Consider the following 25,429-nt stretch of genomic DNA (forward strand, 5'->3'; position numbering starts at 1 on the left):
TGTGAAACACAAGAAGCATTCCCATTTAAGTCAAATGCATGATAAGAATGCTCATTTTCATTGAAATTATAAACCTGACTCAGAAAGTACCAGCCAGGAGACAAGAGAAAGTAGTAATAGATATAAACACTGAAGTGGAACTTATTATTTGTAGATATTTGAAGTACGTACCTAGAAAGAAGAGAATCAACTGGAAAATTATTAAAAACAGTAAGAGAAGTCAGTAAGACACAGGGCTGGTTATAACTGGTGCTGGTAGGGGTGGCAGTGGGAAGAAAAGGAAAAACTGGATGCATCCATCATCCACTAGGAGAGGTTTCAGAGGTATCACCCACCATCATTCTCATGTTCCTGACGTGCACCAGGCCCCAGGTCAAGCACTGCAGGGTTTCCCTTTACTTCTAAGACATGGCTGCTGTCCTCTTAGCCTGTAGCCAGAGACTAGGTTGAGTATAAAGAAAAATGACAAAGGATATTGTGGAAGGAGGGGTCATCATGCAGCAGACCAGGAATGACAGTCCTGGGGAAAGAGGGCTGAGACTAGAGTGGCATGGACATATATACACTACCAATAGATAGCTAGTGGGAAGCAGCCGCATAGCACAGGGAGATCAGCTCGGTGCTTTGTGACCACCTAGAGGGGTGGGATAGGGAGGGTGGGAGGGTGGGAGGGAGGGAGACGCAAGAGGGAAGAGATATGGGAACATATGTATATGTATAACTGATTCACTTTGTTATAAAGCAGAAACTAACACACCATTGTAAAGCAATTACACTCCAATAAAGATGTTTTTAAAAAAAAAAGATGAGAGAAAAGAATGGGTTTTCAGAGGTCATGAGCTGGTGCCTCAGAGCCTAAACCAGCGTTTATACCCTTTTGATCAGGCCCACCCAGTGTGTTAATTAGCTTTTTTATTTTTTTGTAATTTAACATGTACAGATTGTGAGAATCCATGGTTTTGAAAATCTGAATGCTCAGCCTCTCTTGAAAAATTAGAAGCTTCAGCATTGAATGACACCCTTTTCTGCAAAGGGCAACAGTTGGCTAGAATTGCACAGTGGCTGTCTGTCTCCTTTAGATGCCCCCCAGCTCTCCAGTCTGCTGAGTGCAAATGCTCTTTCTTGTAGTGCTATCACTCCTCTGTCTGCCTGCCCTCGGAAGCATTTCAGTTGTTGATAATAAACTGAAGCGAGATACTGGGCACACGTGTAGACAGTTGACTTAGTCACACTATTGGGAAAAGTGGTGGAAGCATTTGAAGAAATTAAATATTTGCTTCATTAAATGCACAACTTCTTCAAACCCAATAATATATCCCTAGTTCCCTCATCTTATTTTAAAAATTAAAACATTATATACATTTAAAAAATTATTTTATTTTATTTTTGGCTGCGTTGGGTCTTCGTTGCTGCACGCGGGCTTTCGCTAATTGCGGCGAGTGGGGGCCACTCTTCCTTGCGGTGCACAGGCTTCTCATTGCAGTATCTCATTGCAGTGGCTTCTCTTGTTGCAGAGCGCGAGCTCTAGGCACACGGGCTTCAGTAGTTGTGGCACGCGGGCTCAGTAGTTGTAGCTCACGGGCCCTAGAGCACAAGCTCAGCAGCCGTGGCGCCCAGGTCCAGTTGCTCTGCCACATGTGGGATCTTCCCGGACCAGGGCTCAAACCCGTGTCCCCTGCACTAGCAGATGGACTCCCAACCACTGCGCCACCAGGGAAGCCTAGGCTGTGGGTTTTTGCTAGCTTATAGTCTATATCCGGCTTCCAGAACTGCTAAGTATAATAAAAGCACTAGCATTAATTGCAGTTTCCCTTCATTTTTGCTGAAGAAAAGTGGAAGTTTTCATGTTGTCAGTGATGGAGTACATCAAATGTAAGCAGCCCTCTGAAACTGTAACTAGCTATTATTGATGAAGAAAAGAGCGATGTAATTCCCCCAGATTTGACTTCTCTAAAGCTAAAGGATATTTTTATAGACTTTAAATAAATATTTATAACCTGTTGCTTGTGCCCCCAATTCCATTTCCTCCACTCACTCCAGGACTTTCTGTCCCAATTATTTTTCCTTTCCTATCATTAGTATTTCTCTTACCACTAGTCACTTCTCGGGAAAGAAAAAAAGTTTAAGAAAATCCTGTCCTTAAGAACCCTTCCATGACCCGTCATGGTGATGTTTTATTGCTTGCTTTCCTCTGAGTCTATGCGGAAGCACCTGGCACCCGTCAGAACTTGAAAAATGTTTTCTCAGTTTGAATCAACCACATTTTTCAGAGCATAGTCTACTGGCTTCCTCCAGTTTCTTATCACCCACCTAAGGTGCAGCTCCTCCCAATTCCTGCACACTCCCTCCCTCTGTTTCTATCTCCCTCCCTCTGCCTCTCCCTAAGATCCCCAGGTATCTCCCGGACATCATCCTCCCTCCCTACAAACAAAACCAAATCCTTCAGCATTTCTGCCACATTTGACAAGTGTCATTTTATTTTATTTATTTTATTTTTTTTGCGGTACGCAGGCCTCTCACTGTTGTGGCCTCTCCCGTTGCGGAGCACAGGCTCCGGACGCGCAGGCTCAGCGGCCATGGCTCACGGGCCCAGCCGCTCCGCGGCATGTGGGATCTTTCCGGACCGGGGCACGAACCCGCGGCCCCTGCATCGGCAGGGGGACTCCCAACCACTGCGCCACCAGGGAAGCCCGACAAGTGTCATTTTAAATCACGGTTTGCTGCTGGTATCTCCAATGTGATTGGCAGAGCCTCCAACTTCATTTCAGCTCTTCTCCCCTCCTTCGGTAAGGCCTGCTGCAGGCAAAAAGCCTCTTTCTCAGCCTTTGGCCATCTTGCTGAGCTCCTGTCCTCTCCAGGTCAAAACAGGGATAGGAAGGAGTCCAGATAACAGAAAAACAAAAATTCTCACATAAAGGTTTCACTCAGCTAGTGTTATTATTGGAAGATGGCTTCTCATGCTCCAAATTGGGCAGGTTAGAACAGACTCCCTGGGGATCCTGTCTGCAAGAATTCTTCATAGACTTTGTTATTCCCCTCAATCAGCTGAAAGCAATCTCCTCATCTTCTAAAATGTTAATATATATATATTTTTTTAGATGTTGGGGGTAGGAGGTTATTAATTTATTTTTATTTATTTTTGCTGTGTTGGGTCTTCGTTTCTGTGCGAGGGCTTTCCCCAGTTGCGGCAAGTGGGGGCCACTCTTCACTGCGGTACGTGGGCCTCTCACTATCGCAGCCTCTCTTGTTGCGGAGCACAGGCTCTTCTAAAATGTTAATATTTTAATAAGTACTTGTGAGCAGTAGAGATGCTTTTCATTCCAGGAGTTTCCAACCTTCGGAGCACATCAGATTCACTTGGAGAATATTTTTTTTTTAATAAAAATGGCAATACCAGGTCCCGGGCCTATTGAGTGAGAATCTCTGTACTGGGGCTCTGTTGTGTTTGTTTTAAAAATTCCACAGATGATCCCGATGCTCACTTAAGGCTGAGGATATGAGAAGTAGCTTATTGTATGGTTAATAATGTGCTGCTTACCTCCTTCCTGGATTCTCAACTTCCCTGGGGTCTTTTTCATCTTTATAATACCCACTGCAGAGCCTTCATTGTAACAGGTTTTGAGTGTTTTGTGGTTTGAAGGATTTTGAAATCTCAGAGTTCTAGCAGAGAAGCTTTGTCACCAGTATTTGTTCAGTCTCCAAACTGAACTGCATGTGGATGCGGCACTCAATACATATTGCAGGAAGAGCTGGCTAGGTGGTCGGTGCCTAGGAAAGAGAAGTGAGGCAACAGTCTGGTTAAATAAGATGTCCTGGTTATGGTTCTAGGATCTGTTTTGAGAAATCTCATGTCTGGCTGTGTTCTAAGAGTTTCGTGCGTATCACCTCAGTTAATGTTCACAACAGTCATTTGATAGAGGGACTATTATCCTCATTTTTCGATGAGGAAACTGAGTCTCAAGGAGGGGAAGTAACTTGACCCCCAAGCCACGCCTGTGTAAGTTACACAGTCAGGATTTAAACCCAGATTCTCTGACTTCAGAGCATGATTTCTTAAATACTGTGTTGTAGTACTTTCCATTCAAAGGAAGTAGAGCTTTAGAGCAATTTGGGCAGATACTAGGGTTAGCCTCTTCCTTCCTCCCTGCCACCCTCCTTCCTTCTTTTCAGTCTGTCTTCCTCTCTGTAGTCTGTCTGTCTGCTCTTGTGGTGAGATTATTTCAGAAAATTCATCCTGGCAGCACTTATGCAAATTGGGTAGGATTGGAGCCATCCTCACATGCCCAAGACTCATTGAAGTTGTTGTAGTTCAGGGGCAGACGGAGTGCTTTAGTAATAGAGGCCAGAGAGAAAGGGGAGGCTATCAGATGTTAAGCAAGTAAAATTGAAGAGATTTAGTGATGGTTTAGATGGAAGACGTGAAGGGGTGGAGAGATCTAGAATCTGTGCAGTTTTGCTGTGGCTGTCTGGAGAGATTATTGTGTAATTCATTCTCAAGAGAAGAGTGGATCTGGGGTAGGGAGAAGTGAGCTTGTTCACAGACAAGTTTGAAGGACCTGTGAAGAGTAGAGTGGAATTGTCTAGTAGGTAGTTATATATTACAGTCTAGAGATAGGACAGCCCTACTTAGGGACATGAATCTGAGAGACGTCAGCACATTGGTCATAGTTGAAACCATGGAAGTGGATGCTGTTTGTTTAGAGAAAGAGTTGAAAGTGAAAGGGGAACCCGGAGAGCAAACATGAGGAAGCAATTTCTATGACTTAAATAAAACGTCTTGCCTCTGTGCTGGATGCCTTTTTGACCTTGAAGAAATCACTGGCTCTCTCTGAACCTAATTCCTTGCTGATAAAGGTTAGTGTAGGTGATTTCTAAAGCTCCTTTCAGAGCTGACATTCTGTGGTTCTAACACTTTGCATTCGTTTTCGGGACTGCTTTGGGGCAAGTAGGGCATTTATTAATTGCTGAATTTTGTAACCTTGCTAGTGTCTGTAAGCCCATGCAATTACATGGATCCCTCATCTGTCTTTCTGATAAGCAGAATGATTATCCTGTACGTGTCAAGTCCACCATCATTCTTTCAAAATAGCCTGGAGCACCATGAACATGGCAGGTTTGAGGAATCCACTTGTGTTACGTGAGCTGTGAGCCCCTGAAAGCCAGACCCCTGGGCTTAAATTCCTCTACCCCTTAACTGGTTATGTCATCTCAGGCCCCTACGTTAACCTCTCTGTTCCTCCTTTTCCTCATCTATAAAATGAGGGTCATAATCCTAGAAATGGTGTAGGGATTAAATGAGTTCATATACACACGGTACTTAGAAGGGTACCTGGCACATATGCCCTCAGTAAATGTAAGCTACTATTGTATGATGATGATGATCATGATGACGACATTGTCTGGTAAAAGTGTCACAACCATAAGGGCTGAAGAAGTCTCCTCTTTTAGACTTTGAGTTTTCAAACGGAGAGTGAAGAAGAAAAATCTGTACCACTTCCTAATAAGTGGAACTTTCAGATGATAGAACTCCATGGGTGGTAAAACTTCATTTCCTACCAACAAGTTGAGCTGCAGGTGGAAAAGGCATACAGATGGTGAATTACGGTTGCATTCAGTTTATAAGTTAGTAAGTATGAGATAGGAGGAAATAGAGCACTCCTCCATAATACATATTAGCTTAAAGTATAGCTGGGTGAAAGGAAAAGAACACATTAGAAACTGCCCTCTCTCTCAGTCATAGAATCTACTTTCTTCAAGCGTCTTAGAGGTTAGGTGACTCTTGGCTATGCAGCTGTCATCCTCTAAAGCCAAAAACATTTCCCTTTTATGAATCTTTAGGTCTGGGGCAGCAGCTTCAAACTTCTTAAGATCGTTTGGCGTGATCTTCAAAACGTACCTACAAGGAGTCAGCTACCTGGAGAGAAGGGTGTGCATCTCGAGGAATGCATCTCTTGAAACTTCTTGCATCTTTTTCTGGTCCCTTCCCCTTTCCTCTTCCGGTTTTGTCTGAGAGTGGCTGGGTTCATCTTGTTTATCAGGCTCAGCCTGATGTGTGTCTGTGCAGTTCATTATATGCCAGCAAAGACAGTAGCACGACAGCAGAATTCAAAACAGGGTTTAAAATGAATAAGTGAGAATAAGCCTGTGGGATTAGTCCCAGTTGAAAAGTTCAGCGCCATCAGGGAGGGTAGCTGCTGCTGTTGGGGACAGACAAATGACTTGCTGCGGGGAATAGGATTCACTGATCTAGCCACATTTTTAGTTCCTGATGGCCTCTCCACCCTGTGGGGTCCATCTCTTCTCAGGCAGACTCAGAGAGTGAAATTCTTAGAAATGTGTTTTTTCTTATTTCTCCTTCTTAGAAATTGTCCACCTAATTGCACATGAACTTTTCAGTTCATACTTCTGAGACCACAGAAACTGTGTGTCTCTAAAAATGACTAATTGTCTTAGGGAAGAAGGCGGGGAGAGAATTTTATTTCACAGAATCAAACTAAAAGCAAGAAAACAAAGGAAGCTTTTTGATGAGAGTAGGGGAAGAGTAGGCAGGGTCATTTTGCAATCATAGCACTAAGTATTTTCATTGAGAGAAGCCTGTTTGTATAGGGCCTTTACCATTTGCAAGGCCTGTTACGGACATAGCTCGTTTGATCTTTACAACAGAGAGGTTGTGTCCCCACTTCATAAATGAGAAAAGCAAGCCCAGAGAAGTTGACAGACTTGTCCAAGGTCACTGTGCTGGAAGTATGATTGTCTGACTCCAGGTTTGGTACCTTTTTTTTTTTTTTTTTTTTTGCTATAGTCCTACTGGCACTAATATGTTGAGCCCTTTTAGAAGTTTCCCAGACATCCAACTGGAAGACCCAAGTATATAATCCAACTAGATTTGCAGCTTTTGCATGTTTCAAAGTTAACTTTATGCATTATCCGTAAAGACATCAGTTCTTTTTTCTTGCTTGCCAGATGGCCTAATCTTTTAAGGGAAAGATAGCAGACAGGTAGAGAGAAACATGAAAACAGTAAAGGACAACAATCATAACCTTGGTTTATGGCCTAGGAGAAGTTTAATGCCAAAGAGAAGGCACTAAAAAATGGGTACTGCCTAAAATGTATAAAATTGGCGAGGATCAAAAAATGATACCAACTCATTGTTCTACTTTAGTCGAAGGACTTAAAGTAGAGAGTGGGGGCTGGATGGCTATTTTTAATACCTTCCCTTGAAAAAAATTGAACAAAATAACTACAATTCACATATATTTGTTTGCTTGAACTTTGGTGAGGACCTAGGCTGTTTAAGGCTCCTCTGTCAGGCCTTTGAGGCCCCCTTTCTGCCTTTTTACTTCTTCCCTATAAAGATTGTAGCTCCATGCAAGTGGCGTGATGGCTTTTAGCAGTTATCGAAAATGAAAGGTGAGCGGGTCAAAAGCCCCTTAGTAAGCTTTGTGCTTTGATCTTCTAATCCTTGCTGCTGCTTTAAAGTTTTAAGGATTAGATTAGCAACCTCGAGGGTAGATGCTAGGAAGAGTCTCTGTACTTACTGGCTCTCAGTAAGTGTACAGTAAATGGTTGATAACAGTTTCTGAGATCATCTACTATTTTTCTTTCATTATGATAACAAAATAAGTTCCCTGCGGCCAAAGTTGCGTCCTCAAACACAATTCTCATTCCTTCCATATGTAATAACAGGCCCCGCTGAGTTCCTCTGACGTTACTTTAACTCTGTTTCATTTCATGAATTATGCTTAGGAGGATACTGCAGAACCGACTGAACAGAATACACGGATTGCAGTTGAGAAAGTCAAAGGCTCTAAAATGGGCTTCATTTCCTCTTTCATGCCTTCATAGAAATAAGTAACTTTGAGGGCTCTTTGGGAACAGGGCCAAGGAGAACGGATCGTTCTGTTGGTGATCTGGCCTCAGACAAGTGTCCAGTGTTTGTGTGAGGCTCCTGGAGTCTATTGGTGTTTAGGGCCCCAGTGAAAGGCAGCTTGAAGGGCGTATGTGTGTGTTTCTGTCTGCTTTCTTTGTCCTGTCAAGGCCAACTAGCTATTCTTCCCCTGATAATGTTGTGTGTCAGAGAGATTTGGAAGCTTAGTGTTCGAATTTAGAGTTAGACTCGTGGTTAGCGTTTGAACAAAATATCTTCATCCCGACTAAAGTACATTCTTATTCTGTTTTGTCCTCCATTTACATTCCAAGTTCCCATTCTGTTTTTCTCTGTGTCGATAACATTTTGAGGACAAACTTGATATGCAATAAAGTGTATACATTTTAAGTACTTACTTAATAATTTTTTACCTATGTTGATGCCTGTGTCAACAGCACCCAGAACAGGATATGGAACATTTCCTTGTGTCCCTCCCAGTTAGTAGTCCCAAGGGTAACCACTATTTTGGCTGCTACCTCCATCGATTGCTTTTGGCTGTTCTTGAACCCCATAAAGAGGTAGTCAAAGAGTATGCACTCTTTATGTGTTTGATTTCTTTCATTCAACATTGTACTGTAACTCATCCATCTTGTTGAGTAAAAAATTCCATTGCATAATGTGTTCACCCTTTTGACTGTTCTGTTCATGGACATTTGGGTTGTTTCCAGTTTGGGGCTATTATGAATAAAAATGCAAGGAACATTCTTGTACATGGCTTTCAGTAGACATAAGTACTCATTTCTCTTGGATATATACCCCAAAGTGGAATTTCTTAATCATAGAACATGCATATATTTTCTTTTAGTAGGTAGTATGATGTACTGCCAAACATTTCCCCTAAGTTGTTGTACCAGTGAACACTCCTGAGCTCCTATGCTTGGAAAGTATACTTTTCCTCTGCAATATTTTTATTCTAGATAGGTGATATTAATAAATGTGGGATATGGAGACATTTTCCAGCTCATCTCAGATTATACATGTACACATATTTTTGTATTTCACATTCATTCAATATGGATTCAGAGGTGGATATCTGCCTTTTTATATGCTTGGGGGTTTAATAGTCAAAAATTGCTCCTAGATGTTTATAGAACCCCTATTTGCTGTAGCCCCAAACTGTAAACGGTGCAAACTTCCACTACTGTTTGAATGGATAAATAAATTGTGGTACATTTAAAGGGTAGAATTCTATACAGCAACATTATGTTGAATCTCAAAAATAAAATGTTGAGTTAAAAGAAATTGCTCCTAGGAATTAAAAGGAAACTACCTGTTAGTTTGAAAAAATAAAATATTAATCACAATAAAGTTTAATGAGCAGATGTTTGATTTTATGACTTACTCCTAAGTGTGGTATTTAATTCATACCCGGAGTGAAAGCAGAAGGGTGAATTGACTTAGGGAAGATCTAGACCTGCCTCTGGTATTATTTTTGCAGCAGGCTGAATTGCATTTTATGGCTGCTCTTTTCTTTCATTTATCTTTTATTCCTTTGAGACGAAGCACTAACTCAATATATTACATACTGCTTAGAATCCTCAGCCTGAGCATTTTAACTCTGTCAAGTGTGTATAAGCAGATGGTTTAAAAAGAATGGAAACTTAGGACTTAAACGTCTTGGTTCACATAATGGTTTGTTTGGGTAGCCTACCTGCATGGGCTGGAGGGCCCTGTAACTAATAATGATATTCTTGATATGAGAAAAGGAATTGTCAAAGTAAGGAGCACTTAGAATCAGTCTAGAAAAGCCTATTAGGCTTTTCTGGACTTTCAAATACCAGAGTTCTCTTCCCTTTTGGACAGAGCTACATTAGTCCATTCATTCATTCATCATTCACTTGCACAATGACTCAACAACTGCTTACTGAGTGCTATGTGCCAGGCCCTGTTCTAGATAATAGGCTTATGGTAAGGAACAGAGCAAAGGCCTTGCCCTCGTGGAGTTTGCCTTCTTGAGGATGAGGCAAGAAAACAATGTATACATATTGTCATGTGGTGCTCTGGAGGAAAATGAAAACAGAGTGAGGGGGATGGGAGTGTAGACTTGGTATTGGGAACTGTTGTTGCTTTTTACAAGGAAGGGTCATTCGCGCAGAGAGCTGAAGGGATGGAACAACTTGATGTCCACTGGAAGAAGAGTAAGCTAGGTGGCGGGGGAGCATGCCAAAGCATAGCAAGGAGGCCTCTGCAGTTGGAGGAAGGCAGTGACTGGGTGGGTAGGCAGAGGGATGGCAGGGACCAAGATAGAGCTCTATAGATCATTGTAATGACCTCGGCTTTCCCCCCACCCCCCCCAGTGGGAATCCACCAAAGAGTTTTGAATAGGGAAGTGACTCTTCAAGTTTTATTTTTAAGGATGACCTTGAACATAGGGTGGAGAATTGACTGTAGAGAGAAGGGTAGAAACAGGGAAACAAGTGAAGCTCTCTAATAGGTGTATGTTTGATTTTGTAGTTGTCACCATCTCTGTGCTTTATTAGTAAAGATGATTATTGTGTTTATCCAGACATGGATGAACAATGTTGGCACATTTGAGGCACACTATTGATAGAAATAATTTAGTAATATGCAAATTAGCAATATGCTATGGATATTATAAAATAAGCTCTGTAGTTAATACTTTTTTCCTATTCATCTAATATTGATTTTCTTACGGAAGCTCTTCCTCTCTCTTCTGTTTTTATTCAGTACTGTTGTACCATTCTTTCAGCTGCTCATGCATGAACTTCAGTTGTTTGTGACTCCTCTCTGTTTATCCTCCATACAGCCACGCAGTCAGGTTCTGGGTTGTTACCTTCCGGTCTCCACATCCACCTCCTTTTTCTGCCATTCCCAACTTTAGTTTCGACCCTCTTTTCATCTCAGAGTCAACCATCAAATTCTCCATCTTTATTTTTTTTAATAGATCTTTATTGGAGTATAATTGCTTCCAATACTGTGTTAGTCTCTGTCGTACAACAAAGTGAATCAGCCCCATGCACACAAACATCATCCCCACATCCCCTCCCCGCTGAGCCTCCCTCCTACCCTCCCCATCCCACCTCTCTAGGTCATTGCAAAGCACCGAGCTCATCTTCCTCTGCTATGCTGCTGCTTCCCACTAGCTAGCTATTTTATATTCAGTAGTGTGTATATGTTGATGCTACTCTCTCACTTTGCCCCAGCTTCCTCCTCCCCACCCCCCACCCCCGTGTCCTCAAGTCCATCCTCTATGTCTACATCTTTATTCCTGCCCCTAGGTTCATCAGTACCATTTTTTCTTTTTTTTAGATTCCATATATATGTGTTAGCATACGGTATTTGTTTTTCTCTTTCTGACTTACTTCACTCTGTGTGACAGACTCTAGGTCCATCCACCTCACTACAAATAACTCAATTTCGTTTCTTTTTATGGCTGAGTAATATTCCATTGTATATATATGCCACATCTTCTTTATCCATTCAACTGTCAATGGACATTTAGGTTGGTTCCATGTCCTGGCAATTGTAAATAGTGCTGCAGTGAACATTGTGGTACGTGACTCTTTTTGAATTATGGTTTTCTCAGGGTATATGCCCAGTAGTGGAATTCCTGGGTCATATGGTAGTTCTATTTTTAGTTTTTTTTTTTTTTTTTGCAGTACGTGGGCCTCTCACTGTTGTGGCCTCTCCCGTTGTGGAGCACAGGCTCCGGACGCGCAGGTTCATCGGCCATGGCTCACGGGCCCAGCCGCTCCGCGGCATGTGGGATCTTCCCGGACCGGGGCACGAACCCGTGTCCCCTGCATCGGCGGGCGGACTCTCAACCACTGCGCCACTAGGGAAGCCCTATTTTTAGTTTTTGAAGGAACCTCCATACTGTTCTCCATAGTGGCTGTATCAATTTACATTCCCACCAACAGTGCAGGAGGGTTCCTTTTTCACCCCACCCTTTCCAGCATTTATAGTCTCTAGATTTTTTGATAATGGGCATTCTGACCGGTGTGAGGTGATACCTCATTGTAGTTTTGATTTGCATTTCTCTAATAATTAGTGATGTTGAGCATCTTTTCATCTTTCATCCCTTGGCCATCTGTATGTCTTCTTTGGTGAAATGTCCATTTAGGTCTTCCACCCATTTTTTAATTGAATTGTTTGGTTTTTTTGATATTGAGCTCCATGAGCCGTTTGTATATTTTGGGGATTAATCCTTTGTCCGTTGTTTCATGGGAAAGCAGCAAAAAGAATATAGGTTTCGAAGTGAGGTCTTGATTCATATTGGTTCAGATCTTTGTTCTTCCATGTAGCTATAGGGCCTTTTGCAATTTTTGAACCTCACTTGTCCCTTTATAAGATGAGCATAACAGTATCTGCTTTATAGGATTACAATGAGAATTAAGTGGAACTATAGTGTTTAAAGGGCCTGGCAGCATTGGGCATTTAGAAAATGTTGGTTCTTTCCACCTTCCTTCTTCCACTTCCCTCTATCTAAGATCCATCCACCTGGCAGGCCCTAAAGCATAGCTCTCATTGTGTCATTCCTCTTGTCAACGGCTTCCTATTGCCCCACATGTTAAATACAGGCACTTTTGTTTGGCATTCAGAGCTCCAATTCTCTGACTCCAACTTTAATTTCCAACTTTTTCCCATTACCTATTCGTCTTCATGTACTTTATGTATTAGCAGATTTGCTATTTTATACTCATGCTTCCAATTCTATATAAAATATCATCTATTAAAATCCTACCTGTCCTTCAAATTCTGTCTCAAATACCATTGCACTCACAAAGGTGTAAACTATCTGGAAGTGGTTTCTCTTAGTCTGAAGTGTTACTGCACGTGGAGGAGGCACCATCGTGCCCATGCTCTGGAGCCCGAAGGGCGAGGTCCCACCGCTTCCTGTCATCCTGGGCACATTACTGAATCCCTGCGTCTCAGTTTCCCCTGCAAACTGGAACAAGGCTACTTACTTCCTAGGGTTAGTGTGAGGATTACATGAGATTCTACATGTGATGCACCTTGAATAGCGTGTGGCACTTGGAAAATTTAAATCAGTTTCTATAACTAGAGGTATGAATAATCAACATTGTTTCATTACCAGGATCTGTATTCTATGGGGACTTCAAATTAAAAGCTGTTTGAGAGACAGTGGAGAGGGCATGGATTAGGATTCTCATACTGGATTCTAGTACTGGTTCCCACTACTAAACAAGCTATGTGATGCTGACTGTGCTGGCCTCTCTGGATCTTACTTTCTTCAACTGCAAAAAGTAGGCCAAACAAAAATCACTAAGCTCTCTTTCAGTTACCTAGGCACATGGATATCTAATAGACACTTCCAACTCAAATCAAGCAAAACAGAACTCTTAATTTCTACTCCTCTAAATACACTCTTTCCCTATCTCAGTAAATGATACTGCCATCTACCCAGTTTACGTAAAACACCTGAGTTACCTTTGAATTATCTATTTCTTTCACCATCTAAATTGAATCCATCTGCACATCCTATAGGTTCTACTTCCAAAACATATCCTGAATCCATCTACTTCTCCCCCATCGCCATTGATACAACCCTAGTCCAGTAATCTCTTGTCTGTACTGTTGCCATGGTTCCTAATCCATCTTTGTCTCCACTCCTGCCCTCTTTCAGCCTGTTTTCCACAGAGCCAAAGTGACATCTAAAACATAAACCAGATAATATCACTCTCCTGCTTAAAATGCCCCAGTGGCTTTTCATCATACTTAGAATAAAAGCCAAACTCTTTCACCCCCTCATACCACTTGCCCCCGTTATGCTTCAGCGGCACGGCCCTTTTTTCTTTTCTTGCCAGCTCACCACACTTACGTTTGCCTTGGGCCTTTGCACCTTCTAGTCTCTATGGTTGGAATATTCATCCCCCAGATGTCCGCAGGACTTGGTTCTCGTCATTTAGATCCCAGCTCTATCTAATTGCCCCCTCCCTTCTACCAGTAGTGCTCTATCACACCACCCTATTTTATTTTTTCCTAAGGCTTACCACTATCTGAAAAATAGCCCATATATTTATCTCTTCTCCCCCAAATAGAAATTAAATGTCTCCATATTAGGGCCTAATTCCTACCACATTGCCTGGCACACAGTTAGTTATGTGCGAAAAAATCTGACTGAAGACACTAAAGAATAAATATAAACCGATTTTTAATGATATGAAAGTTTGTTACTTACATGAGCCAAGTATTGTGTTTTTATTTTTAAAGTTCGAGGACCTATTGGTTTTCCCCTCATTAAATTCCTCATCCTAAATGAACATGATTGAGCACATATGCCTGTGCTGGAAATACGATTCTAAATAAAACAATAGTAATACAGGTTGGTTTTTTTCCCTCTTTGACCGCGTTCCCAGATTTTCCCATTCTCTCCAACTCCTCTCCTACAGTACCACCTTACTGCAAATTACCATCATCTCTGGCCCCGAGGATTGCCTCCTCTCTGGTCTTTTTCTGTAGGTTCTAATCTCCCAGTAACGTTATTCCCCGGACTGCAGCCATGGACCTTTCCAGTCGCCATTATACCCATGGCTGGAAAACCTTCCGAGTTTTCACTGTTCTCAGGGTAAAGGTCCACCACCTCACGTCCCGCCAGCTTACTCTCCACTCCAGGCCACACTCCCTCCCTCCCTTCCTGGTTCCCGCCAGCCACCCAGCTGGCAGCCCTCGCTTCCCGCTTCCCAGGCAGTTCTACACCCCATCCTTTTGGCCTGCTTCTTGGGATCTCAGGAGATGGTCCCTTGCTCAGGGAAGGCCTCTCTGGTTAGGACGAACTCCACTCGTAATCATACAGCCCCACATCGCCAAGGACCTTTCTTTCAGAGCTCTAATTTTATAAATATATACTCCTGAATATGGTGGTAACCTTATTAACATGCGTTAAAGCAGGTCTGCGCTCACAGATATCAGCGGAAGGAACGTACTGACTGGCGGCCCAACCACTCCTCCCCCCTCCCCCTAGGGCTGCGACGCAGCTATTCTGCGTTAAGCGGGCGCCACGAAGAGAGACATTGTAGGGCGCCTGCGCCAAGGGGCACGCATGCGCAGAGGGACGAGCCCGCTGACAGATTCTCGGTGGCGGTGGCGGTGGCAGCGGCCCTGGACTGCGGGGAATGGGAATCCTAGGTCTTTGAGCACCGCCCCCGCCTCCCTGCCCGCGACATGGCTCAGGAGAAGATGGAGCTGGACCTGGAGCTGCCTCCAGGCACGGTTGGGAGCCCGGCGGAGGGCGGCGGCAGCGGCAGCGGCGGTGGCGGCGGGGGCCTCAGGAGGTCTAACAGCGCCCCCCTGATCCACGGCCTCAGTGACACTTCGCCGGTGTTCCAGGCCGAGGCGCCGAGCGCCAGGCGAAACAGCACAACGTTCCCGAACCGCCACGGCCTGCTACTACCGGCCTCCCCCGTCCGCATGCACAGCAGCCGCTTGCACCAGATCAAACAGGAGGAGGGCATGGACTTGATCAATCGAGAGACCGTCCACGAGCGCGAGGTGCAGAACGCAATGCAGATAAGCCACTCCTGGGAGGAAAGTTTCAGCCTGAGTGACAACGACGTGGAGAAATCCGCCTCCCCGAAACGCATCGATTTCATTCCGGTGTCGCCAGCACCGTCACCCACCCGGGGAATTGGGAAGCAGTGTTTTTCACCATCCTTGCAAAGTTTTGTGAGTAGCAATGGATTGCCTCCAAGCCCTATTCCCAGCCCAACGACCCGATTTACTACCCGGAGAAGCCAGAGTCCAATTAATTGCATTAGACCAAGTGTTCTTGGACCATTGAAAAGAAAATGTGAAATGGAAACTGAATACCAGCCAAAGAGATTTTTCCAGGGCATCACCAACATGCTTTCTTCTGACGTTGCACAGCTGTCAGATCCTGGTGTGTGTGTATCTTCCGATACCCTTGATGGAAACAGCAGCAGTGCCGGATCTTCTTGTAATTCACCAGCGAAAGTCAGCACTACCACCGACTCTCCTGTGTCACCTGCCCAAGCGGCCTCTCCATTTATTCCAGTAGATGAACTTTCATCTAAGTGATTCACCCACCCATCCTGAGACTCGGTTTTGTTTTTGTTTTTGCAATGGAGAGAAAAATGAAGTTGGAACAAGCACTGAACTTTGTCGATTAATTTGAGGCTATTTCCTATTTTACCCTTTTCCTTTTTTGGAATTTCCTGAAATGTTGTTATTCTAGAGAACTTTTATGTCAGATTCCTGCGGGTGCCCTTGAATTCAGTGTAATATTTTCAGACGTTTTCCCAATAAGTGTGTTGAAGCATACATCTTTACGCTGCTAATATGTCTAAATACATATGTTATCCCTTGATTTTTTAAAATAACTGAGAGCTCTATTTATTTATGCGATTATTAAGTTCTGATGCAAATATAAATGTTGAATTAATCAGCATAGTAAACTGATGTTTTAAAATTCCATACTTCATGCCCACACTAATTTTTAATGTTATTTTCAGTGATTGCTAATTTCTATTTGATGAAGAACAATAACTTACCTATGTACAGGTATTTTTAAAATGTTAGTTTTATCCATCCAGTGGTTGTCTGTTTTACCCAGGAATCCTTGAATATTTAAGTTTCTGGGTACAGAAGTGGATGGGGGATGGTGATAAAAGAGCAGAATATAAAAGTTTGCAACAAATCTTTTAAAATTAAATATATAAAAGTAAACATATTTAAAAAACATTTTCTAATGAAATTTTAATAGTAATTCTAATAAGTTGTACAAATATAGCTACTATACAGAATTTCTTTTTTTTTTTTTTTTTTTTTTACCAGAAAGTGCATTCTTTTGGGCATAATCCTAAAGTGAAATGGGACAGTGCCTTGCAGTCTTAGCCCACTGTACATAGGCTGAGGCCAGGTTCTTTGTACCACTGCAAATTTTAAAGTTTTTCCATTGTAGAAGATGTGTGGGAAGCCCTGTTGAACTTCAGCAGAGCACCCAGGCAGATGAAACTCTCTCAGTCATTAATATGCTTTAAAATACCCAATCGTGCCTCAGTGAAAATCCTTGCCAACAAGGAACCAGTGCAACTTTTGGCTGCTTTTATGCTCTGCCCATCTGTCACCTTCTTGGTTTTCCCTGGCTCAGGAAGGAAGCAGCTGTTTCCTTGCCAACAGGTCCTTCCTCTCCACCTCCCAAGAAACTAGGGCATCATCGGTTAGACAGAGGTACAGTGTGACTCAAACTTCTGACAGTAAGCAACAACAGGACCGTGGAATTGTTTCAGGAACCTCTGTGGTTAAAGCTACAGCTGGACTTGACTGCCTGGGGGATGTCGTTTAATTAAGGGGCAGTGACTTGCCAGAGGAAATCAGGGGAGAGTCATCTAGGTAAATCATTATTTAACTTAGGTTTTGTTAAAGGTAGAATTGTGAAATGTTCTTTTCTTTGCCTTTTACAATTAAGACAAAGTATGAAAATATTTAATAGCAAATTTTTTTATATTATACTTCCTTATATTTCCTGTATCTTCCTTAACTAGATAAGTAGGTAGATAGAAAGAATGGCAAACAAAAGGGGAAGGGGAAAAAAAAGAAAAAGAGAGACCAAGAAACCAAGACAAAATGTTCCGCCTCACTTTAAGTTATGGCCTACAGAGACGTTAACAATTACGTGGAATTTTTACAACTATGAGAATAAATGGAACTGGTCAACTTTTGGCAGTTGCCTCAAGAATTCAGTTCATTACATCGAGGGTAAGATCGTGTCCACAGGCTTAAAATTCTCTATTCTGGGTAAAAGGGTTAATGTGCTCCAGTTCTGACCTTGTTCCTCAAATTCAAAGGTATGTGTCCAACTTCCTGTTGGGCACTTTGACCTGCTTCCAGAGGTACTTTAACCTCAGCACCTTCAAAACAAAATTTATTATCTCTTCATTTAACTTGTTCTTGTATTACCTAAATTGATGTCATCCTATCTAATTTCTTACAACCATGGGAAGCATCTTTGACTTGCCCTTTTCTCTGTGTGTCAAATCCAGCTCAATCACCAAGTCCTGTCTACTTGTGAAGTGAATCTTGTGTCTCCCCTTCTCTATCTCTGTTGCCCTGATTTAGCTTAAGTTCCGGCGTAAGTGATCTCGCAGCCTATTTTCTTACCTCCCTTTTGGCCCAGTCTTCACACTGCCTCTAAAGTGATCTTTCTAAAATATAAACTTGAGTTTGTCATCCTCCTGCTTAAAATCTTTATATGCTTCTCCATTTTCTATAGTGTAGAGGATGCTTTCTTTAACTTGACATATGATAAGGTCCTTCATGAGCTGGCTGTACTCTAACGCAGGTTTAATCCTCTGCTCATCCTGTCCCAATTACACATCTTCCCTTCTTACTCTGTAAACACTAGACCACTTGATACTCTAAATATGCCATGTACTTTCATGTGTTTGTACCTTTGATTAAATTGTTCCTTTCCCTAAAATGCCATTTCTATCCTTTTTACCCAGGAAAATGCTGTTTCTTTTTATTGCATTTGAATTTAACTATGAAATAATGTATACCTTCTGCTTATAAAAATATTTAAACAATACAGATATCTATATAGTAAAAAAAAAAAAAAATGAAAGTCTGCCTTTTACTATGTAAAATTCATCTTCACTACCCATAGGTAATTTCTGTTAATAATTCGCTATATGTCATACAAGATGTTACTTTGCCTTCCATGTATATGTGTATATAAATTCAGGAAACCAACATCTCACTGACATCTCTCTTTTCTTTCCCTCATATCTAATCATTCACCAAATCTTACTGATTTTATCTTCCAGAATCTATCTTCTTTCATCTGTACTGCCACCTGGATCCAGCCTACCATCATTTCCCTCTTAGGCCTCCTAATTCCCACTTGTCCCTTCACACTCATTCTGGTTGGCTACCCGTTCATCCTCCATACAGCAACTAGAGTAATCCTTTTAAAATTGCAGATCTGATCCTTCCATCTCCCAGCTTAAAACTTTTCATTTGCTTCCTGTTGTTCTTATGGTATACCAAAATGTATTAATTCTGCCCTAGGAGGCCCTGTGCAGTCTGACCCTTGCCTCTCCCTCCCCTTGCTTTCTGTGCTCCACCCTCACTGGCTTGCTTGCTTCTTGTTCAGTACATCTTGTTCTCCTGTTTTATGGGCTTTTACCAGATCCTTTTCCCTGAAGGTATAGAGAAGCTTTTATTTCTATAAGTTTATTTTCATATATAGGTGGTAAGTTTTAAATCAGATAAGGCTCTAAGAGTTTATATAGACAATTTAGATTATTATATTATTGCTCATGGCTTCAGTCATTACTCTATAGAATGTATAGGCTTAGCTCATGTAAGAATTAGCTTCAAAAAAACCTTTTTAAGGTATTAGTATTGCTAATCTATAAACGTTGTGCTAGAAGCCCCAAAGCACATACCAACATTGAGTTAAGGTACAGTTTGTCATGTATAACAAACCTCTGCTGTATATTTTCCTTTATGATGTTTCTCAAAAACACAGTGTAAATGGAACATATAATTAATGGTCACCAAATCTGCAGCTGTGGGATGTCGGAACCTTTAAGCGTACTTAAAAGATCGATTGTAATCAAGAATAACCTGTATGGGATTGCCTTCCAGTGGTTCACATTTATCAGTTCAGCCGGCTGCATACCTATAGCAAGAGACCACTCTTAGATATTTGGCATATAAGGGGGAAAGGGTCAAGACTTATGAGGGAAACAGGACTGAGAATTGTTTTCTTATTGGCATGTTTTTAGATGAGTAGAAAAAGTCTGAAGATCCAAGAGAGAAGTGGGAGATTGGGGGGAATAGTCGCCAAAGCAACAAACCGAAGAAGATGATGTAACTGATACTTCCTGAGTAGCATCAGTGAATAGAAGAAGGAGTTGGTCTTGGAAAGGTTGTCTAGGATAATTTTTTTTTTTCTTTTGCAACAGGAAGGAGAGTGAAAAGGCTAGGCAAAGAGAGCAGTAAATGTTGAACTGATTTGTGTTGCAGGAGTTTAGGGGTTTGGAGGCAGGTGTATATGAAAAGTGAAAAGAATTTGTATCTGATTGCCTCTGTTTTCCAAGTTTTAAGGAGTGTAGGATGTTTCAGGGTGGGGCAGGAGTAGATTTGGAAGCTTGAATGAAGTAAAGGTTTAATGCTACCTCTGTGAGAATCTGTAAAGGAGTGACAAGGGTGAGTAGGAGCTTTATTAGGCCACATTGGATGACAGGTTGCCATTGGATGTCCGGTGCAAAAGAAGTAGATTGGATTGACCTAAGTTTGGGAATTGGTTAAGCGGGAACTAGGTAAAGTCAAGTGTGTGAAGCAAATAAGTATTCTGCTGAAAGTGGAGTTGAGTGATTGGCCAAGATCTTGGAGATGCTAAGAGAAGTCAGCAGCGGGTCATGGAATAGGCCGTTTTTTTTCCCAAGGTCTTACGTTACAGTCATCCATGACAAAGTATACAGAGAATCTGATCTCACTGCAGAACTCTCACTTTAGCAGTTTTGCCCATATTTTTCATGTCTCATTGTGTTCAGAGACTCAATCCTGAATCAGCAAGCCTTGAGTTCCATTTAGTGGATTTAAAAAAAAAGTTTTTTTTGGAGTCAGATTGCTCACTGTAGCCAAGACAGTTCTTTATGCCTTCCCTACCTTGCCATGCAAGTAAAAAGGTTTTCTTAAAAGTTGATATGACCTTTATATTAAAAAGTATATGTGAAGTACTTGCTACATGTCAGGCACTCTTCTAGCTGCTAAACAAATGTATTGTTTCATTTAATCTTCATCAGTATCCTCTGAGATTAGTGCCATATTATCCGCATTTTATGTGTCCTCACTTATCATGGAGGCACAGAGACATTAGGTACCTTGCTCAGGATTCCGAACTGGGAGGCAGTGGTTAAAAACACAGACTGTGGAGCTGGGTGGCTGAGGTAAGGGTCACTCTAGGTAAAGTCCTTACAGCGGTGCTGGGCAGTTAGTATCAACTGTCATTACTGTCCTTGTGGTGGTGATTGTTGTCATTATTGTCACCTAGTGTGGACTTGCTAAGGAATCTTCTTTATTATCCATGAGTGATGAAACTCCTACTTTCACACTCAGTAACAGTATACTCTATCCTTCTAGGCAGCCTGTCCTTTTATAAGATGAGAGTTTTTTGACGTTGGAGTATTTCTTACACTGAGCAGACATTTCCCTCTGGAACTTACACCATTTAATTCAAGTCCAACTCTCTGGAAAATGCAGAACAAGCCTTATCTCTTTTTTAGATGATAGCCTTCCCTTCACAAATCAGAAACACTGATCCCTCGGTAATGACCTCTTCTTACTTCTGGATCGGGGGAACCTTGAGCAATTTCTTTAGTGTACTTCCTCTGTGAAATCAGGCTATCGTTGCTCGGCAGCCAGGATTTTCACGAGATTGTGATCCCTTTAATACTGTTCGCTTTCCCTAGTAGAAAAGCAAGAGATGGTCTAATAACATGAGCCATTGCCAATAGTAATAATAATAATTAGCACTAATATTTACTGAGTATTCAGTAAGGGCCTAGCCACTATTTTCCATGCTTTGATTGTAATGAGTTTATTTAATCCTCATGACAGCCCTGTGAGGTAAATGCAATGATTATTCCCATTTAACAGATGAGAACACCAAATACATTTTCTCAAGTCTGTTACTTTCTATTATTTTTTTTTTCCGTTTGAATTTAAGTCTTCTTTGCCTTTTCCTTATGAACAGACTTTTTTGGTTTTGTTTTTTGAGATAAAGCCTATTTTCCAGCTTGCTAGGGTTGCCACTTGTTTTGAATCAAACGATATGTTTACTTAAAATGATGGCTTTAGACATTATTATCATATTAGGGGAAGCAATCAGGAGGATTGCTTTCTTTACTAATAGGTTAAAAAAAATTAAAGTTGTATAGAAGGATATCATGGTTTACATATTTTAAAACTGATTTGCTATTCGAAATAAGAAATCCCCAAACTACAAATTTTAAATTATTGTTTTAAAAAAATTTGTATATATATGTATATGTTATATATGCTTTGTTATACTTGAGTTATACAGTATCCTTGGTTGTCCTTAGATTTTCACTCCTGGGGAAACAAAAGCAAGAACCATTTGACCGCCCCCCCCCAAACAAACTCTATAAGGTAAAAATGTATCATTTTTAGAGGAAAAGTAACAGCAGGATTTAAAGAGTGATCCAAAATCTTTTATTACCTAATTAACAAATTCGCCTTCTTTCTCTATAAGAAGCTCTCCCCAGAGGTTAGAGATTTAAATTCAGAACACTTGAGCAATCCCTGAGAAACTATTATTCTTCTTACCTTTACTTCATAGAAAATCACTGTTCAGCAAAAGGACCCAAAAGGAAAACTTGCCTTTGAATGCATTTTAGAATTGGTGCTTAAACTTCAAGTTTCACAGTGTAACGTCCCTGCATTAGATATTTTGAAACAAACCATTGAAAGCCACAGTTTGTTCCAAAAGGTTAGTATCATTTTTGGAAGTTCAATAAATATTTTAAAATCACCTTAAAAGTGACTTTTGATTCTACCTATAAGGGAAATGAATCTGAAAAAGAATAGATAGGTAGGTAGATAGATAGATAGATATGTGGATAGATAGATAGAGATAACTGAATCACTGCTGTACACCTGAAACTAACACATTGTAAATTAACTATACTTGAATTAAAAAATAAAAATAAGGAAGTTAACCTTAGTGAAGTTAAGTGATTTACCCAAGCTCACAGAAATAGTAAGTGGATGCAAATAAAATTTGTACATAGATCTGTACACAACCCCCCCCCCCCCCGCCAAAAAAGTGACTTTTGGTTCTATATGTAGCTTGTTTGTGAAAACAGTTTTATAACAGAGTGGTTAGGCAGCTAACATCAAATACTCCAGTCCTGTGCATGCACAACTAAATGTACATGCACATTTGCACGTACACACACCTGACCTACTTTATGAGTTTTGTTCTGTGTGCTTGGGGCCTTATTTAGCTTTACTCCCATTTTAGATTTCCCCTCATTTTCCTCTCCTTGGTCTACTTAGGTAGGTTAGACTTTGTAAATTACACACACACACACACACACACACACACACACACACACACACAGGTACTGTTGGCGAAAGCGTTTTGTGCCTTGATTTTGCATCAACTTTCCAAATTCCAAGTGCTGCCCTAAAAGAGAAATAGGTATTTGGTTCTCATACCTCATTTCTTTGTGCCTGATTTCTATTTCTCCTTTTTGAACTTTCGGAATAAACACTTGGGAGATGTGAAAATCACTCATTAACAAATTCTTAGGCAGTGTGACTGAAACTAGAAAGCAGAGTATGTGTAGCTTTTATTTACCTGTGAAAGTTCAGTTCTGTATCAGTGCCAGGGATAGTTCTGGTTCTTTTCCAATTGCCTACAATGGTCTTCCAAAACAAACTGACCTCTAAGGCTTGGCTAGCAAGGCAGGTTGTGAAAGAAGACAATTGAAAAAGATGTTTTGTGCCCTCGCAAAATAAAATTGGTTGAGGTGACCATTCCTGTGATTCAGACGATCCCTCCCTCTTACTTTAAGGACAAAGAATGATTTCACTGTTACAATGCCCGGAGGGTTACTGGAACTCCAGAGTGACAAGTAGCTATTGCGTGTTGGTGTCTTTTGGAAAGAAAAATGCGAGGTGTTCAGGAAGGGATGGGAGTGAGCAGATGATGTATGGATTGGGTATTCCTTTTGGCATGTGAGCCCTCGGACTACCATTGTGAGCTCCCTGTTGACTAGAGAGTGACATTGATGGTGGTTTTCTTCATGAATGTTTTTTTTTGTTCCATTTCATTTGGGATTTGAGGTTGAATCAGTATGTGTTTAAGAATGTCTTCGACCGTCTTTCCCTTAATGGTCTCGTCTTTTAAGCCTTCTAAAAAATGGTAAATAATAATAACAACGATAATTATCTTTCCTTATTATCAAAGTTTCCTTTGAGTCAAGAATTAAAGTTCTTGGAGCTCTTTACCTTACCAATTTACACTAGGTTTCTAACTCAAGTAAAATTCTACACCTATCTATATATGGTCTTTCTGAAGGCCCCATTTTACCACACTGCTTGCTACCAGTATTTCTAAAATGCAAACCTGAAATTCAACTTTAATAGCTACCTCTTAACTTCAGGATTAAGTCCAATTACACAGTATGATAAGCTGCATATCTCCACATACCCCCTGAACCCCGGGACTCTAGCCACACTGAGCTGCCTGGGCTCCCCCAGCTTCAGGCTCCCATGTACTTATCTGTGCTTTGACAAGCTATATCCTCTGCTGAGAACAGCACTTCCTCCCTTCTTCCTCTGCACTCCTTACCAACCTTTTGTCCTTAACTAACCCCTTAAAAACTTAGCCCGAGGGAGCATAGCTTCTGGAAAGCTTTTCCTAATGGCCTCTCCCTCTCCAGCCCTGGTGAGTTAGCTAGCTTTCTTGTGGGATCTTGTTATACCCAGGACTTCCTTCTATAAAGGCAGTTAACAGGCTGATGTGTGTTTGGGTGGTTTCTTGTTTCTTTAACCTATGTAAAAACAAAGGCTCTGTCTTTTACTTCTGTTCCTAATGCCTGTGCAGAGAACATTATAGTTACTCGAATTTATATTGAGTGGATGATTAGTGGATAGGTAAGTGGGTGAACAAATGGCACAGACAGTTTTTAAGGGAAAGGAATGTAGTAAGATTTTTCTTTTCCAGTTGCCTACAATGGTCTTCCAAACATTGTATGTATCGTATGTATCTTATGTATCTTTCCTAATAGCAGTGCGTCACATGGCTGGGCTCTTTATAGTTTGCTAAGAGACTAGAAATTCATTTGTTAAATAATTTTGATTTGAGCACCTGCCTCACATTGGCTAGTCTCTTAGGCTACGTCAGTGTACAAAACAGACTCCCGCCCTTGTAGAGCACACATTCTGCTTACATCCTAACAGGGTGGAGGTGGAGGGAGGGGTTGGCAATAAACATAATAAATAAGTAAATTACATCATATATACCGTGAGAAATGGCAAGGAAATCAAGGTGGCTGGAGCAGAGTTATTGAAGGGAAGGATAGTTGGAGGGGCTTAGAGAGGTGGGCAGGGATGGGAACTGCTGCCAGTACAGGTGGCATAAGGTCTCGTGTGCCATTAAAGGACACTGACTTTGACTATGAGAGATGGAGAGCCAGTGCAGGGGTTTGAACGTAGAAGTGGCATGACCTATCTTAGGTTTCAAAGGAAACACCCTTGCTGTCTTGACTATGAGGAAGCAGGGGGACCAATTAGGAGGCTTTCCAACAATCCAGGTAAGAGACAATGGTGGCTTGAACGAGGGTGGTAACAGTGGAGGCGTGGAGAAGTGGTGGAATTCTAGATATATTTTGAAGGTAGAGCCAGTAGATTTTGCTGACAGATTTAAGGTGGGCATAAGGCGGGGCTGGGACAGAGGGGAGAAGGAGAGAGAGAAACTGAAAGGATGGAGTTCCCATCGACTGAGATGTGGAAATCTGTAAG

At 41.5% G+C, this 25,429-nt stretch overlaps 2 protein-coding genes across 5 annotated transcripts in view; both read left to right on the plus strand.

Moving 5' to 3' along the window:
- Positions 1 to 25,429, plus strand: part of PIP5K1B (phosphatidylinositol-4-phosphate 5-kinase type 1 beta) — a 423,928-nt gene that overhangs the window by 153,483 nt on the left and 245,016 nt on the right. Inside the window, exon 1 of one of the 4 annotated variants that reach the window (XM_079925689.1) lies at positions 24,291 to 24,353. The exons of the other annotated variants lie outside the window; for them this stretch is intronic. The gene's annotated coding sequence lies outside the window, so the exon portion shown is untranslated. Of the gene's footprint in view, positions 1 to 24,290; positions 24,354 to 25,429 lie in introns of those variants that run through there. 4 annotated transcript variants of the gene reach the window in all.
- Positions 14,997 to 18,608, plus strand: PABIR1 (PP2A Aalpha (PPP2R1A) and B55A (PPP2R2A) interacting phosphatase regulator 1). The gene has a single exon (XM_079927274.1). The coding sequence runs from the start codon at positions 15,074 to 15,076 to the stop codon at positions 15,944 to 15,946; it is 873 nt and encodes a 290-aa protein (XP_079783400.1). The 5' UTR covers positions 14,997 to 15,073; the 3' UTR covers positions 15,947 to 18,608.

The sequence above is a fragment of the Stenella coeruleoalba genome, assembly GCF_951394435.1.
Source record: "Stenella coeruleoalba genome assembly, chromosome: 7".
In the NCBI taxonomy this organism is placed as follows: Eukaryota; Metazoa; Chordata; class Mammalia; order Artiodactyla; family Delphinidae; genus Stenella; species Stenella coeruleoalba.